Below are 17,095 nucleotides of genomic sequence, written 5' to 3'. Positions count from 1 at the left end.
CATAATGCCTGCTCTGCATCCTTAGAAGTTGTTGATAATGGTGACAGAGGTTAGGATCCATTCATGTATGAGTTTCTTTTTAAAACATCAGCTAGAGGGGCATCTGGGTGGCTCAGTCGGTTATGCATCCAACTCCTGATTTTGGCCTGTGGTTTCAGGGTTGTGAGTTTGAGCCCCACATCAGGCTCCACACCCATGCTTAAGGTTCTCTCTCCCTCTTCACCTCCCCCCTCCCTCTCTTGAAAAAAAAAAAAATCAGCTAGATTCTTACCCATCAAAAACAAGTTTCCAGTCATGTGAGCTCGTTAAACAATTTGTTGATACAAAAGGCAGTTAAGCAAAACAACCAGCTATAGACACGGTTTTAACATTTTAACCTAAAATGAAAGTCCTATCATTTATTTATACTTAACAACAAATGACCACTACAGACACTTGAAATCATTTATTCAAGGCATTTTTACATAATCTTGCAATCCATAATATAAGCATATAATAAAAGAATGTGAGAGTGTAAAGAAGAATATAAAGCCAGTGTCTGGGCATTTAAAATAAGAGCTCTTCAAAAAAGTTACAAATGTTTTACACATAGGTTACCTGAAAAATTTGGAAAAAATTAAAACGTCATTAAAAACATTACTATACCAGATCACATGTCACTTAGTTCATAGCAAGCAGTTATATATTAATTAAAAGTTTATATCCTGTGAGCTAAGACTTAATACATTTTACATTCAAGTTGAAATATTTCAGCACCATTTTGGTTTGAAGGATAAATGAAATGCTTTAAGTGTTCAAAAGTGGCCCAGGACTTTTGGTAATTGGGAATGAAATCAAGCTGTTAATTGAATATGTTGATTGTGAATATGAATTCTAGACATAGAAAGTATAGAAAAAGGGTAATTTTTACTTATCAGTGACTATATGGTTAATATCAAAACAAGTTATGTTTAAAACAAAATATTGTCTGTATTTTCAGAAAGTTTGCTGAAGATGAATTCTCAGTGCCACAATCATTTTAGTGCACTGAATTTCCTCCAGAATCTGAATATTGGGGATGTTTGTAAGTGTGATTATCCTATGAGATGTCAGAGAGAGAAAAAATTGCTCATTATTATGAATAATACCTAGTGAATAATTAGATGATAGAGATTGTGAATAAAATTACTATGTAAAAAAATATAGATTTCCTGGAAATAGGCAATGGATTCTTGTGGATACGTGTGGATTCGCATGTTAGAGTACTGTTGGGAGACTGAACCTTAGCCTCAAAAGTCAAGACATCTTTAATCTAGACTATGGTCTGAATAATTATGAAGCCACTAATATGGCATATGGAAGGAGTCAATAAATTATTTTCCTATTTAGCCCATTTTTTTCAGAGTCTTTATTAGTCTAAAAGCCAGTCCCTTTTCAGTACTCAACATTCTTAGGTTTACTTCTACTTCCTATTGTAAAAATATTTTATGTGGAATTTGATAAGACTGGATTAGGTTTTTTATTTAAATTTTATTAATGGATGACTTTTATCAGCTAATCATTGTATGTGAGTTTTTGTGGTTATTCAGAGGAGAGATGCCTTGAGGTTCAAAAATATTAAGTGTTAAATCAATACTTGGGAGTTCTTTGGGAGTGTTTAGGCGTAGGAGGAAAGAATATTTACATAAGGGATAAGCAAGAATCTTTAGCTTCCTAATTGAAACTTTTTTTTTCAAAATCAACCAAATAGTAGGTGTTATATTTAAGAGGCAGAACATTTCAAGGATTGAAAACATAGTTTTAATTATTAGTAACACATACATGCATATAACTATTTATTTTAACTTATTTTTTAAAATAAAATATGGTCATGAAAAACAATAGTGCTAAAAATAGAAAATTTTAGACATGTACTTATAGTTGTTAAAAATGAAATAAGGTGAACCTAAAGGGTAATAATGATATTTTTAATACTTACTGAGGTTAGGGGACAGGTTTTTTTTTTTAATATCCCAAGGCCTAGCATGTAAGTGCCTGACATGTATTAGGCCCTCAAATGATGATGGGTGGACAGACAGATGGAAGGCTCAGTGAATGAAAGCAAATGTCTTCTCATATGTGTCCAAAGACCATAATATAGTGTTTACAGGGGTAAGAATCTCAATGAAATGATAGGCCTTAATGTGTAGATGCCAGTCTGGCTCAGTATTAATACTGACAGTAGTTTTGTTTTGTTTTGTTTTGTTTTTTAAAAAAGCAAGTATATTAAAATACCTCTATTAGAAAAGACTATGACTTGAAAGGATGATCCTACAGTCTTAAAACTAAAAAAGCAACTTAAGGCAAAGAGGTACATCAAAGAAGCTACTCCATAGCTCAGGTACTAGCTCAGTGAAAGTTCTGGGCTCTCTCAAGCTGCATTCTCTGTTGGTAAGTATGTGCCCTGGCAGATGAGGATGGCATCCACCCCAGGATGACTGTCCATCTCTAGCCCATCTTGCTGCGCTGGGCATTAGTGAGTGCGGGACAACTCTTAGGAGTTGGTGTTGACTTCACAACTCTATGACATACGATACAGGGATGCCAACTCACTTTTAAATTCTACCAAACTAGAAATCCCTCGCTGGAGATTTTAATACTGGCTAGTGTAGGAAGACTTCTGCCTAAGCCCTGCTAACTTAAAAGTGTCATTTGATTTCTCTCTGTACCTTTTGGAACTAGGAAAAAAAGCAATCTTCCAAATTTTGTTGTGGCACATGGTTTCACAGTTTTAAAATAAAATCACAGCTGTCTCATTATGCAACACAGTCGTTTGTTTTACAGAAAGTTATTTTTTTTCCCCTTATTCACCAACCCCTCAACTATGTAATGTTATGTGCTTTGCTAATTTGGTTTATACTTCAGACACACAGAAAGAAAAACAAAAAACAAAAAACATGTATTACTGAGTCCTGGATGACCTGATAATGTTCCTATATCTAGATACTATGTTATGTACTCTGGATAATTTAAATTTTTTTTTAGCATTCTTCATTTTAAAGCTGAACATTAAAAAAAAATGTAGAAAAGCTGAAAATCCTAAGATGTTTTTCATTAATGTTTTAAAATATTTGAGAGACAGTTGTGGTTTTGGGAACTTGTTTGTATGATTTTTATGTCAACCAGGAAAATTTTTCAGTTAACTGTTCTACATACTTAAATGCATACATAGTTTCTCTGAATGTATCACATCTATATCAGAATGACTTCCCATAGACAAAGCTGTCCTCCATACACCAGTCCCCAGAATGGTGATTTTAAGAATGCCACTCAAAAGGTCTGCCCATAGGAAAATTAAAGAATTGAGGCAGCATCAACGAATGTCAGACAGGAGTTAGGAAGCTCAGTTACTTAATTTGTTCTGAAACAAAAGCTGACTTAAGTCAGAATGAAATTGTACACTTAACAGAAAGACAGGAGTTTACTAATTTTAAAATGTAAACATAAAATTTTATATAGGGATGTAACTATCTGAGTACATATATTGCCATTTCTCTGCTATATAGTAATATTTCTTGACACCAATGGTAATGTTTGTTCCTTCGTCAGCACCAAATGTGTCTGTATCTATTTGAACAGTAGGAGCCTCCTTTCTAAATTAATCTATGCTAAGACAAATACAAGCCAGTTATTGTTATGGTTCACTGAAATCAAGAAAATTCTCAGTTAATAGTAATTTTGGTTCATTCACTAAAATGTTATTTTCCCTTTTACACTATAATTTCCAAAGGAGCATAACAAATTTGGATTTCCTTCAAAGAGCCAAAGTGTACATCTACAGAATGGAAACACTGTGTTCATTCACAAAGTAATATGACTAATATTAAAAATTTCCCAAGTAATGCCAATTTAAATGTTCAAAATCCAGTTATGTGCTTTGTTATAAAACAGTCCAAACAAAAATTCCTTTGTTGCTTTCTGTTCTCTCTTTCAAAATCTATAAATCCTACTGAAGTTAATCTATTTTTTCCCACTTCAGAACACCAGGCACTGATTTATCCATTAGGAGTTTTGGCTTGCTTTCTAATACCTAGATTAAGAAAACAAAATAAGACAAATTATTAACTTGATAATATTCTGAGTGAGTACAGTAGACAAGTTTAACATTGACCCTTTAAAAAACATTTGTAGTAATTTCCCTCCACCTATGCAGTAGTCACCTCGTGAAATTACCCAATACATTATTTTAATAATGTTTGAAGGAAGCGACTATGTTAGCTGCCGAAAGTGTATGCCTGATATCTACAGACTTAATGTTCAGAGTTAAAAGAAACAGCCTCTGAATTAATCAAGAGTAAAGCAGGACTCAGAGGACCAGCAGCCCTGTCCAGATGAGTTCACTCCATGGAGTGGGGCATGTCCACCTAGAAGCAGGTTCATGGCCACTGCACCATCTTGGGTTACTCCTTTCCCAGCGTGGTTTTGGATGTAAACGGATGCCTTCAAAGGCAGAGACTGAGTCAAAGCCAACCAATCCAATATGTCATTTATACTGTGATCATAGATCCCCATGTAAAGAAACTAAGCAGTCCAAATCATAAACCAGTGATTTCCAGATATTAAGTTTTGTGAGAGGAGAAATTAATCGTAGTATCATAAAACTAAACTGGGCCACAGTCCCTCAGTCCATTTGTTTTGTTGACAAAGAGGAGAAAGATGGAACTCCTGGGTGGTTAAGCGTCCAGCTCTTGGTTTCAGCTCAGGTCATGATCTCAGGATCCTGAGGTCGAGCCCTGCATTGCATGCTTAGTGTGGAGGCTGCTTGAGGTTCTCTCAATCCCTCTGCTACTGCCCCAGCGTACATGTGTGTGCGCCATGTGCTCGCTCTCATTCTCTCTCTGTCTCTAAAAAATAAATAAATCTTAAAAAAAAGAAAAAAAAAAAAGAAGAAGGAGAGTGGATATATCAAAGGCATACCCTGTCCTCCTGGGTAGTTTTTACGCACCAGTGGAAAGTTCTCCAGTATGTGATTAGCATGAAAACCCTGAGCGAACTGAGGGATGATACGTCTTGAAGAGTTAAAAAGGTACAATAACATTACCAAGGAATCACATGCCGTGCTGCTCTCAGAACCACCAGACTGACCACGCAGCTTTAGGCAAGTTACACTCCTTGCTCAAGGAACTTCAAAGACTCCCCATGGCCTTCAGAATGAAGTTCAAACTTTCTAGCTTGCTCTTCAGTGCTCCCTTTGATCTGGTCCCAACTTACTCTTCCATCCTTTTCGCCCAAATCTTAACTCCTTAGCCACACTAGAAGACTTGGTTTTCCAAATATGCCCTGCAGTTTCTCCCTGCTGTGGGGTGGCCAATGATGCTGACTCCTCCTGGCATGCCCTTCCTTAACTGCCCCCCAGGCCAGTCCTCCTCAGCCTTCAAGGCCCAGTTCACATGCTGTCCTAAAGCCACTCCTGAATCTCAGCCAGAGGAAATCTCTCCTTCCTCTGAACGCCGATTCCCAGCAAGGGAGACCAGAAGCGAAAGTCAGAATAAAGGAGGCAGGCACCATTCTCCTGAAGGTGAGGGTTCCTTTCTCAAGGTCTCTGCACATCTTTCATTAGTTTCCACTCATAGAGTGGATCTTGTTATTTGATTACAAATCACTGTGGGTCCTTTCACCTTCCCATATTTCCATCTGATCCATATTGCTTATTAAAATTTTACCTCAACCACTCTTGCAATTCAGTTACAGTCAGTGACACCTGGTTTTAAAAAAAGAAAGAACAACTCTGTGCTGGAGCAATATAATGATTTTTATTTGTACTAAATACTTGGCAATATCCAATTCAGTAGATTCTACTCGTGAACATCCTCTGCTATAGGAGTTACATCTCCAGCCCTGTTCTTAGTGCAAGGTCAGCCGTTGTATCTGGGGGTCACCCAGCCGATAGCAGAGGTCCTTCTGTTTCCCCTGCATTTCATCTTACCCCTCATAGAGTTTTATAGTGCCTCTCTACTCCAGTTATATGTGTATTTCTCTCGGCCTCTCAATTCCACAGCCTAAATTCCCTGAAAGAGAGGGTCATTTCTCTACTGTGCGAGTGTCGAATTAGAGTCTACACGGTGGCAGGCCTGTACCCGGGAAACGGGTGGACAGGGGTCTAGGTCCCAGCCATGTCAGAGCGGATAGGAGACAAACATTATACAGGAGATTCACAAGTAATTAATTGAGAATTGTTGTAACACAACTACAAGGGAAGAGTATAAAGGGTCAGAAATCATACTTATCTTTGCCTTACTCTCTAATACCTAGTGTAGGGCCTCAGTAAAGACAAAGTGCAAAAGTGAGAATGCCGATGAATAAACAGAGAATGAGTGAATAAGGAATCCTAAAAATTAAGAGAAATTAATTAATCCATGTATTTTACATTATTTTAGTTTATCTTAGCTTCAGTTACACTGACGTGCTGAGGATTTTCATTTATACTTTGATCAGCTCCACACAATAGTTTGCCATAAACCCAGCCAGGTTTTCTGCCTGCTGGGCACGTTCAGGAGGATATACTGGATTTTCTTTTTCCGGTGCTGTCCCTTTGCTGTCATGGGCTGCATCTATCCCTAGAGCTGTGATGAAACTTGTCCAGTACAGGCTCGGCTCCTTCATGGAAGAAGGAAAAGGCTCCCTCCAAGGGCAATGCAGCCCAAGCCACAGTGCCTGGCCCTGTCCATGGAAAATGGACTGCTCTACAGAAGCCTCACACTTCCACTGGCCAGGAGCCCGGGGTGGGGAAGAACCTGCACAACCAGGCTGAGGTGAGTTTGGGAAATCCCACAAACTTCAGATTTACGTGAGGCCAGCCACTGCCCTGGTTTGTGAATCCGGGAGAAATGTGTATTAAGTGTAAATCACTAGTGTAAGCTCTAGTGACAAGTCTCCACATGACCCCTGAGGCACTGGTGCCCTCTCCCACGTTGCTGCATGTTCAGCATCATTCTAATGCTGTTGTTCTGGTTGGGATCAGTCACAGGGGGCGCAGGGGGTTAGGCTTGCTAGCCCAGCAACGCTAGAGCAGACAGGGCTTCAAGGACGGAGGAGGACAGAGACAAGCCAATCACACTACCTAACTCTGCTCCCATTACTTTCATCACAGCGTCACCCCTATTAATATCCATGTGCTGGGATTCCCTCTGAGATTTCATTCAAAGAAGGGTTTAGGGGCTAGGCAAATGATGGAGGAACCTCCACACAGCACTCCTTTTTGTAGGGTATTTTTCTAGTACTTGTGGTTTTAGAACTCAAATTTGTAAAATCTTGGTTTCTACAGAACAGTCGGTCTGACCCCTTCAGTGGAGTGCTTTAAAGCAGTGATTTTCAAAATGCACTTTAAAGAACTCTTGGAATTTCTTCAGAGCTGCTTCATGGACGCTGGTGAAGAGACAGGAAATCCAACTGTTTGGGATCCCACAAGGTCACCCACACAGCATATGGCATGTTTTACATACTCAGCCACTACACGGGCTTTTCGCAGTAAACAGTGTGTTCTGTGTGCATGTCTTGTCTCGGAAGCTAAGCTTTAGGATGATAAAAACCGGAGTACATCTCCCCACCCCCTTCTCTAGCATCACCAAAGAAAGATCGGCTCTAATTTTGTGATAGCACGGACAGACCATTTTACAAGGAAGCTGTAGTAGTAGTAGAAACAGACACAGGTAGGGGCGCTTGGGTGGCTCAGTCTGTTAAGCATCTGCCACATCAGGTCATGAACTCAGAGTCCTGGGATCGAATCAGATTCCCTGACTCAGAGTCCCTGCTCAGACGGGAGTCTGCTTCTCCCTCTCCCTTTGCCCCTCCCCCCACTCGTGCTCGAGCTCTCTCTCTCTCTTTCTCTCTCTCAAACAAATAAAAATAAAAATCTTAGAAAAGAAAAGAAACAAACACATGTATAATGCCTGTCAGTGAACTAAAACGCTTCGAGAGGAGAATTACTAAGCTAGGCAAAGAGGACTCACGGTGAAATCGTGCAGCCCGAGGCATAGGCATGGTGTCCCGTGTAGCGGATTTCACAGCGCACAACGTTGTTGGAATAGTCCGATTCAGGCACCAGGTAGCTGGGGTTCACACTGACCTAGGCAACATAAACATCATCCATGTTTCAGATTTCATCAGCAGTGTTTGCTGGTTAATTTCTTCCTATTTCCACACAGCTAGAACAAGGAAATGCTTCAACTAAATCAAGCAGGGAGGGGATTTAAAAAGTAAAGCAAGTGGGGAAATTCTGGAGAAGTTATAGAAGGAGGCTCTATATTTTCCCCTGAAGTTCCTTAAAATATTTTTTTTTTCATATAGGTAGGTTGGTTTAGAAATATTTCTAGGAGACATTGAATTGCTTGCAGGATTGTGGTTATCTCACAATGAATTCACAAGGGGAAGCCCACTGAGTTGCAGTCGAAATAAATTAAAGGTTTCTATTTTCAAAGGTCTCTACCTTTAGAATGTAGTTTCCAGGTTTTACATCCGTAATATCAATCCACTGGCAGTCTATGTCTGCATTATAGGTATCATAACAGCCAGGACTCAACCCCTAAAACAAATAAAATTTAAAAATGTAAAAAGATGGTATATGGTTAGAGTATGCTAAAGAATGTGCTTATTATTTGCAAATTAAATTTTAAGTTAGTACTTACAAGAGTTTGACATAAAACTATACTTATATTGCATCTCCTTTGAGAAGTATATATTACTCAGCCTTATAGCACCTCCAGCTAAAAAAAATACAGGACTAATATAAGTAGTAGTACATCTAGCTTCTTAAAAGTGTCATCAATCACCAGTGATAAATACAATCTTAAGTGACAGAATAGGCCTCCATCAAAATTCTAGAATATCACCAGTTCGGGAATAAAGGCCATGTGATAATCCACCTAACTCACATGTCCTCAGAACAACCCTTCCCACTTTCTCTTGGAAATTACCTTCCTTTACTCTGAATGCCCCGATTTTATAGTGTTTGTCCTCTAATGCTCTGTATTATAATGGTACCCTATAAGAATATATCCAACTAGAGATTATAAACTCCCTGAGGCTGGAGTCTTTGTTGCATTTTTGAGTAGCTAACATTTATAAAGTATGTAGTATGTGCCAGGAACCGTTTTAAACATGTTACACCTATAAATTCAATTTTCACAAGTACATGAGATAGGTGCTATTCTTATCCCCATTTTGCAGGTGAGGAAAATGAGTCATTTTAAGGTCAATCAAGTCACTCGAGGATATATAGATAGTAAGTGGCTGAGCTGGCTTTCAGTTTAGATGTTGAGGGCCCAGGGTCCCTGGGTCCCCACCACACTATTCTCTCTCTCTCATTGCCACTGAAATATGTTATTGAATTAAAGGGATGAATGCATGTCTCAGTAAATCAATACCACCACATCACTCCACTTGCTAAGATACTCCCTTCAATAGGGAAATGAGTGCCTTCTACAGGCAGGGAGGAGAAAAATTCCAGTAAGATAGGGTCCTTGCTCTCCAGAGAGTTACAGTCTGGGGAAATTTGCTCAAATTGGAGTCCGTAGGTATATTCTTGATTCCATTAGTTCTTCTTGAGAAGTTTGAATTGTATTTTCATTCTAATACGAACCTAAAGTAAATTTAAAAGCATATGCTAGAATCATTTTAACTCATTACTTCCATTTCATTTCAGCCCCCAAAATTTCTTCGGTGCTTCAGATCACTTTGGTCACCAAAGAGATGGCAAGATCCTCTAAGCATATTCTAGCAATACTGGTGTGGCTCTTGCTGGATTGGGGAAGAAGGGCACAGCACCTGTGCTCTCATTCAGCACACAATAGCACAGACAGGCCAAACTCAAAAGTACCTGTGCCTCAGCAGGGAGAACCATATGGAGATTTTTCAGTGTCTGGGCCCAGCACGTTAATTCTGATTCTGGCACATACTAGATCCTCAGTAAGCATTAGCTATCGTAGTTGTTGCTACTGCGCCGAACACCAAGTCCCACCACCTGCCATGGCGCTGTAACACCTCCATTCATTGGATGAGCTATGTATTTAAGACTGTTTAAACAATGCCACAGTGCTGATCTTACCTTCAAGCGAACAAAAGAGCTTTAACGAGCACTGAAATTGGTACTCCTGCTAGCAGGATTTAAGTTGTTTTAACTTTAATTATTTGAACTAGCGCACAAACAATGGGAATTTTTAAGGCTATTGAAAAATCAGGCCTGTCCCGTATTCAAACTCAAACTTTAAAAACAGATGAAATGTAGAGACCCTTGGGGCGCCTGGGTGGCTCAGTCGTTCAGCGTCTGCCTTCGGCTCAGGTCATGATCTCAGGGTCCTGGGATCGAGCCCCACATCGGGCTCCCTGCTCAGTGAGGAACCTGCTTCTCCCTCTCCCTGCCCCCGACTCATGCTCTCTCTCTCTCTCTCAAATAAATAAAATCTTTAAAAAAAAAAAAAAAGAAATGTAGAGCCTTAACTAATGCTGTCTAAATTAGCTGTTTGGTTTTAGCAAAAGAGAAGCGGTGGTTACATTAAATTAATGAGGTTAATGTAACTGTTTCTAGTTTCATATATGTTGAAAATGTAAATTTGTTATCTAAGAATTAAGAGTTATATGGAAGTATAGATATAAGGAAGTGATATCTACTTTTATATTTGGATACATTCAAACATTGTAATACAACTATTCTAAGTCAACATTGGGGTTTTGTAAGAGTTGTTTTGCCCCTTTAAGTGAAGTCCATGTTCAAGAAACACCAGTCTAGTGAAAAACACAAATACATCAATCACTTGCAATGCAAGACCTGGTGAACAGTGGTTTAAATAGGACATAAACGGAAGATGATTAATAAGAAAGCTACCATAGAAAATGAAGTGGGGTCACCCCAAGGAACTGGAAGACTAGAAGAGCTATAAATACCTAGAGCCCTAAATTCAAATATTTCAACAGAGAGCTGTCCAGAGTGCCTCTTTTTCTAAATGGAAAGAATAAACGCCAGGGCCTCTGCATAGGCGGGCGGCCACTGCGGAGATCGCTGAGCGAAAAGGGGATCTCTCTGCCCACATATGTGTAATGTGTGGGTAGGTTGCCTCAACTTTTAGTTAAAGGGTAAGTGCTGCCCCCAGAGCATGTGGAATTGAACCTCTTCCCCCTCCCATTGCTCTGATGTTTTAAGTTCAGAGAAAGAAACAGCGGTAACATTTAGGTCACTAAAAAGCTTCTAGCCACAGCCCCGGAATTTGCTCCCTGAGATGCTAGCTGCTGATCCTTTCCTGCCCTGCGTTATGTACGTTCACTGCTCCTTGCCAGGATTTCGGCTGCACTAAAATTACAACGTCCTCTTACAAATGAGGGTGTCTTGTGGAAATACTGGCATGGCTTTTAACTGACACACATTTTCCCATTTATAAGACATACACACTGCTTAGGTCAGCACTATTTTTAAAAATCCATCCAAAGGACATCTGACATCAATTATACTGTAGGTTTAACTACATATGCGTGGAGAAAGAAATTGTGTCCTTCTGCTCCCATTTGCATGCTTGAAAGAGACTGGTTTTAAAGTGCTTTTTAAGAAACTTAGGTTCTCTCTTTTCTAACCCCAATCACCATTCTCTCTCTAGCTTAAGAGGTGGAGGGAGGAATGGTTTTGAAGGTGAGAACACAGAAGTGTCTTCACCGTTATTTACCAAGCCAGTTAAAGAGTACAGAATGAGTGCAGATCCTGGACACCAGTCAGATTTGTTCAGGGACTAAACCGCTTCTTTCTACTGTGAAACATAGCGACTATGCACATTCACCTTCTATGATGATGAAATTCTTTAAAAATAATTTGAATCTGGGGAGCCTGGGTGGCTCAGTCACTTAAGCATCCGACTCTTGATTTCAGTTCAGGTCATGATCTCAGGGTTGTGAGACCAAGCCCCATGTCGGGGCTCCACTGTGGGCGTGGAGCCTGCTTGAGATTCTCTCTCTCTCCCTCTCCTTCTGCCCTTCCCCGCCCTTTCTCTCCCTCTCTAAAAATAAATACATTAATTATAATAATTTGAATCATCAAGTGACCAGCTTCCTTTTCCCAATTATTTTCCATCTTGACTAGATGACCCCCTAAATCAAACAGTTTATATAAAAAAGACTGGCAGGAGGAAAGAAAAAGAGAAGACCACACTGTTTTCTCTCTGAAGCCTGCGGGTTCCTGAGGTCAGGGGGCCAACCCACCTGTGTATGCGCAGTACATGCAAATCGCCTGTGGTAGCCATAGTCACAGGATGTGTCCTCAAGACAGAAACTGGCTTTGTGGCCTTCAGCCACTCTCCTTTGGGTAGCAGCATCAAGGAGGTCATAGTGGCTGAATTCATCCATGCTGTGGTAATGTCTGATGTCCCACACAACACAGAGTCAGAGATCAGTAACATGCGGAGAAAGGCATGAGGACTTCAGATGACTTCCCCACTGCCTCCCACACTTGTTTTCACATTACAATTGAGATCCAGTTTATCTTCTTAAAGCTAGATTCATGCTAGCTTTTTTTTTCCCCCCCAGGAAGAGCCATCTATCAGAATTGTAAGCCTTTAAACTTGCTTCTAGGAAAAAAGGACTTCTTTTGAGTATTTTGTTTTCCTATTCCACCCTGTTTTATCTTTGAATATTAATTAGAAATAGACACTAAATGATCTGTGTTTAAGTAAAACCTGCCATATGCTCTCTAGTCTGTTTCTTTTGGCTTCCAGTACTGATGTTTCATTCCAAATAAAAGAAGAGCACATGACTCTTGGGAGGTTTCTGTGAGATTTTAAAAAAATGTAAAACCATTACTAAAATGCAGGGGAGAAGTACTGGTATGTTTCCCCCATCATTATTATTTAACTAGTATAAACTTTTGTTTAGAAATAAAATAATTCTATTTTATCAAAAAATTAGGTGTTCTTATCTGCTTTTCTCATTTCATTAAAGGAAAGGTGCTGAGCCATGTATCTTCTCACATAAGGAAAGAACAAGAAAAAATTGCTCAAATTGCAGAAGGTTTCAGGGCATCCATCAGGATTTCCTGGCATTACCAGGATTCCCGGGCAAGTTACCAAGGCAAATTATAGAATCACCTTATATAGAGATCTTTAAATTTAGGACAGAACGGACAATTACCCTGGGTTTAACACAGGCATTTTAAACGATAGAGGTAGGTCCTTCTCAGCTCATGGAGTATATCATCTCTATCTTTCTTTGAGGTTGGTGTATGAATCCTTCTGATAACAACTTGTAGTTTTTATTAAATGCTAACTAGGGCGCCTGGGTGGCTCAGTCAGTTTTAAGCGTCTGCCTTTGGCTCAGGTCATGATCCCGGGGTCCTGGGATGGAGCCCCAAATCAGACTCCCTGCTGAGCAGGGAGTCTGCTTCTCCCTCTGCCCCTCCTCTCACTGGTTCTCTCAATCTCCCTCTCTCTCTCTCAAATAAGTAAATAAAATCTTTAAAAAAAATACTAACTAACTGTAGATGATTTTGGCTATGACAAGCTTTTTTTAGAAATCTTACCTGTAGTATATTGGAATAAAATTCTAGTGAAGCCAATTGCTGGAACGTATCAACAATTTTAATGAACTGGACTTAGAATTTCCATTTTGAAAACAGGATCTGGTAGTTGATGTATTTTCTTAAAGACTCCCTTGATGATGTCACATTACACAGAGAAATTTCTAGAAATAAGACTTTGCATTTGCACATCAAGAACTACCTGAAAAAGGAAGAGGCAACTCGGAAGTACCCAGGAGGACCATCCACTTACTGGTGACAACTGTGCCATTCCCAGGAGTATCTCGGTCGGCTTGGTAAGAAATCTGATGTCCCTTGGTTTTTCACTCTTTGGGGGAATCTTAGCAGCACCCTATGATCATAATCTCTGACATCTGCTCTGTATGCTGTGCTGTGATTTTGAAAAAGAAAACATTACTTTCACAGGATATTAACTGAAGACAAATTCCAAGCAAAACCATTTCCATTTTATAATAGCAACTACCTCCCACCTCCAACTAGACTATCAGTTGCAAGAGGCATTTTGCTTATTTTGTTTATTGCTGAATCTCCAGGTCCTAGAACAGTGCCTGGCAAGTGGCCAAAGTTCAGTGAATATTTGTTGAATAAGTGAATAAATGACAACTATGGAAATCTGCAGTAAAGTGTGAAAAAGGATAATAAAATTAGCACTACAAATGTACATGTGATAAGTAAATTCTGTATTTATAATCAGTTCTTGTTTAACCACGTGAATGAGTAGAAAGTATCCCAAATAAAAAAAAAAAAATCCTATGTACTTATTAAGAACTTTGAATTCATCAATAAGTTTCTTCTTAAACACTTTCCTAAGATGTAAAGTGGGGAAATAATTCTAGAAGCATACACCCAGATTAGATAAATAATTTGTAACTTCGCTATCTTGAAAACAATGGCATGACTGTAATAATATCCTAGGGAATGCAATGGAGGGAGTGATGCAAGACTTAAGAATGAAAATGGTAAGTTCGGCTTTCTTCTTTTCCTTTAGCCTGACAGTTCTAAAGGGTCAGAGAGGGAGAACTATACAACTGAACAGATAAATATTACTCTGTCCCTTCTAACGTATTTTGTGTGAATATATATATTCACATACTGTTGAGTATTTTCACTTTCCACTTGAAAAATTTTTATGAGACCTATCAGAACATCTTTTGCTCCCTCTGCTGGTTTCCCAGAAGCAAAGTCAGAGAATTCCATTCCCCAAACTGCTATGATTTTATTTTAGCACTGATTCAAAAACAAATCTCTTGCTCATGCTCTTATTCTGGCTGAAGTAATACCAAAACAACTAAGTTAAATTGTGGCCTCAAACAAAAGATGAAAACCTAACCTTTGCTGATGAGGGGTGCCCCACTGGCAAGTTAGCCCTCTGTTTTTTTAAGGGGTCACTGACAAGCTCTTCCATTACGATATTTTTTCCACGTTATTGTACAGTTCTTTAATAGAAAGTTATGGGAAACCATTGGCTCCAAAGTTTGAGGATCTTGGAAAAAGAATGTGAGATCCCAACTCTCCAGGATAAGGATTCGCCCCCACCTCCCTGATTTGTGTCACAGTTTGAAAGACAGAACCCACAGAAATCTTCAAAATGTTAACTCTCCATCCAGGTCCGCATGCCCAGGAGACCACATTCCACTTCGCAGCTCTTGCCCCATTTCCCAACTCTTGTCTGCATGGACCGAGAGCGGTCAGACCAGGCACAAGAGCAGCGCCTGAAGCGAGATGGGGCAGCGAGGCCGCGGAGATCCCAGCCAGTACCTGGCCAAGCAGTTTTCCTCTGCAGCGCATCTCAGGTTGTACATGGCCATCTTTTGCACGTACGTGGACGCTTGGATGTAGTACGGGTCTGGCACCAGGTCCGGGAGACCTAAACGTCAGGAGGCGATGGGGGTAGGTAGCGGTGAGACAACCCAGTGGCCCCTACCCCGGCTCCGGGTCCCTCCGTGTCCCTTACTCTTCACCCTTCACCCAACCGGGCTGCGGGTAGCAGGAGAACGGGGGACGCCCAGGGCTGCAAAGCAAAGTGGAAAGAAAGCAGGAGGGGCCAGGCGCGCGGTTTGCACCAGATTCCAGGGCTGCCTTTGCAGGCGCAGGGGGAGGGAATCGGATCAGCGGGACTAAGGCCTGCCGCGCCCAGGCAGCCACGTTGGGGAGCCACAGCGTTGGGGAAGGGGTGCGCGGCTGCTTCCTGCGACTTGGGGGGTGCTTACCGTACTGGAAATAGCCGGTGCCGTATCCGGGCCGGTACCTGCTCCCGGGCCGGGGCCTTTCGTACGTGTCGTAGTAGTTGTAATAGGGGTTGTCGTCGGAGTACTTGTAGGGGTTGTACGGGTCGTCGCCCACCATGCCGTCTACGCGGCTGGGCGGCTGCAGGTTACTGAGCGTCGGGCGCTCTTCGGACGCCGTCCGGTTGCCGTCGCGCGAGTCCCCAGCGTCGCGGGCCCCGGACGACGAGTAGCCAGCTTGGAACCAATGGCGGGCGGCGGGTCTGGGTCGGCCGGCGACCCCCGACGTGCCTGCAGTGCGCTCGCGTGCTGCCGCCGTGCGGTTGCGGAGCAGCAGGATCGGCGTGCGCGGCTGCGGGGCTGCGGCGTTGGCAGCGCCCGGGGCGGTGGTGCCCGGGTCCCGTCGGCGCTGCGGCTGGTACTGCGAGCCCAGGCTCAGCAGGCTGAACACCTGCCCGTTGTTCTCCCATTGGATCCTCTGGCGCCAGGCGGCCGGAGCGGGCGGCTGCTGGCGAGGGGGCTGCTGCTGGCCGGCGGCCGGCGGGGCGCAGCGCAGGAGCGCGCAGAGCTGCAGGGGCCCGAGCAGGAGCGCGGTCCAGGCGAAGCGCATCGCTCCCTTTGCCTGATTGTCCCCACTCCGGGAGGACTAGGTCGGAGAAAAGAAAAACGGGGCCCAAATCACGTGAAGGAGGGAGAAATCTTCAACCAGGGAGGCGGGCGGAGCGCGGGTAACTCAGTCACTACAAGCAGTGCCAAGGGTGGGCTGCAGACCCTTGTCCTGTAGAGGCGGCTGCTGGGACGTGGCACCCGCCTGTCTCCTCTTTCCCAGTCCTTCTGGAAGGCGACGGGGAGCGGCGCGGCGGCCCCGGCGAGCGGGCAGCGTCTGGAGTGAAGGAAGGAGGAGAGATTTTAAACTTTCTGGCACGTTTGCAAAGTTACACAAGCAGTTCTGGCCCGGCAGCCCCTCCGCTATTTGTTCACGTAATGCGATTGGAAACGTGCAAGGCGGACAGCTCCTCGCCTCTGCCCCTCCCTCCCCGTCCTGTCCTCCTCCCCCCAGACACGTTGCACAGGGAGCGTTAAGGGGAAAGAACAAAACGGAACACACATCCTGAGACACACTCGGCTTAATCTGGGGCGAACATGCAGGAATTTCAAAAGACTCAGACAGGCGAAGGCAGCCAGGCCATGGGGCGACGCCAAAATATGCATGAAGAAAAATGCTATTAGGTCACCAGCCCTGGAGAGGCGGGAAGTCGGGAGGTGGGGAGGGTGCTGGGGGCGAGAGTCGGGGAGGGGGCGGGGAGGGATGCTTGTGACTAACGTTTATCCATAAGGAGTTAAC

General features: G+C 42.2%; 1 protein-coding gene across 2 annotated transcripts; it reads right to left on the bottom strand.

Moving 5' to 3' along the window:
• Positions 1–1,929: 1,929 nt before the first annotated feature.
• Positions 1,930–16,871, bottom strand: LOX (lysyl oxidase). 2 transcript variants are annotated; one of them, XM_032425440.1, is made up of 8 exons: positions 16,859–16,871; positions 15,736–16,633; positions 15,284–15,392; positions 13,758–13,895; positions 12,196–12,352; positions 8,444–8,539; positions 7,968–8,083; positions 1,930–4,048 (listed from the first exon to the last, which is right to left on the bottom strand). In XM_032425440.1, exons 2-8 carry the CDS (start codon positions 16,358–16,360, stop codon positions 4,042–4,044), a joined length of 1,248 nt encoding a protein of 415 aa, XP_032281331.1. In that variant the 5' UTR covers positions 16,361–16,633; positions 16,859–16,871; the 3' UTR covers positions 1,930–4,041. The 2 variants fall into 2 exon arrangements, with proteins under 2 accessions (XP_032281331.1, XP_032281332.1); XM_032425441.1 differs by lacking the exons at positions 1,930–4,048; positions 16,859–16,871 and having other exon boundaries at positions 7,964–8,083; positions 15,736–16,712.
• Positions 16,872–17,095: the final 224 nt, after the last annotated feature.

Source organism: Phoca vitulina, unplaced genomic scaffold (assembly GCF_004348235.1).
Source record: "Phoca vitulina isolate PV1807 unplaced genomic scaffold, GSC_HSeal_1.0 scaffold32, whole genome shotgun sequence".
Taxonomy (NCBI): domain Eukaryota; kingdom Metazoa; phylum Chordata; class Mammalia; order Carnivora; family Phocidae; genus Phoca; species Phoca vitulina.
Note: the sequence above shows the minus strand (reverse complement) of the source record. Positions and strands in the feature narration are given on the sequence as shown.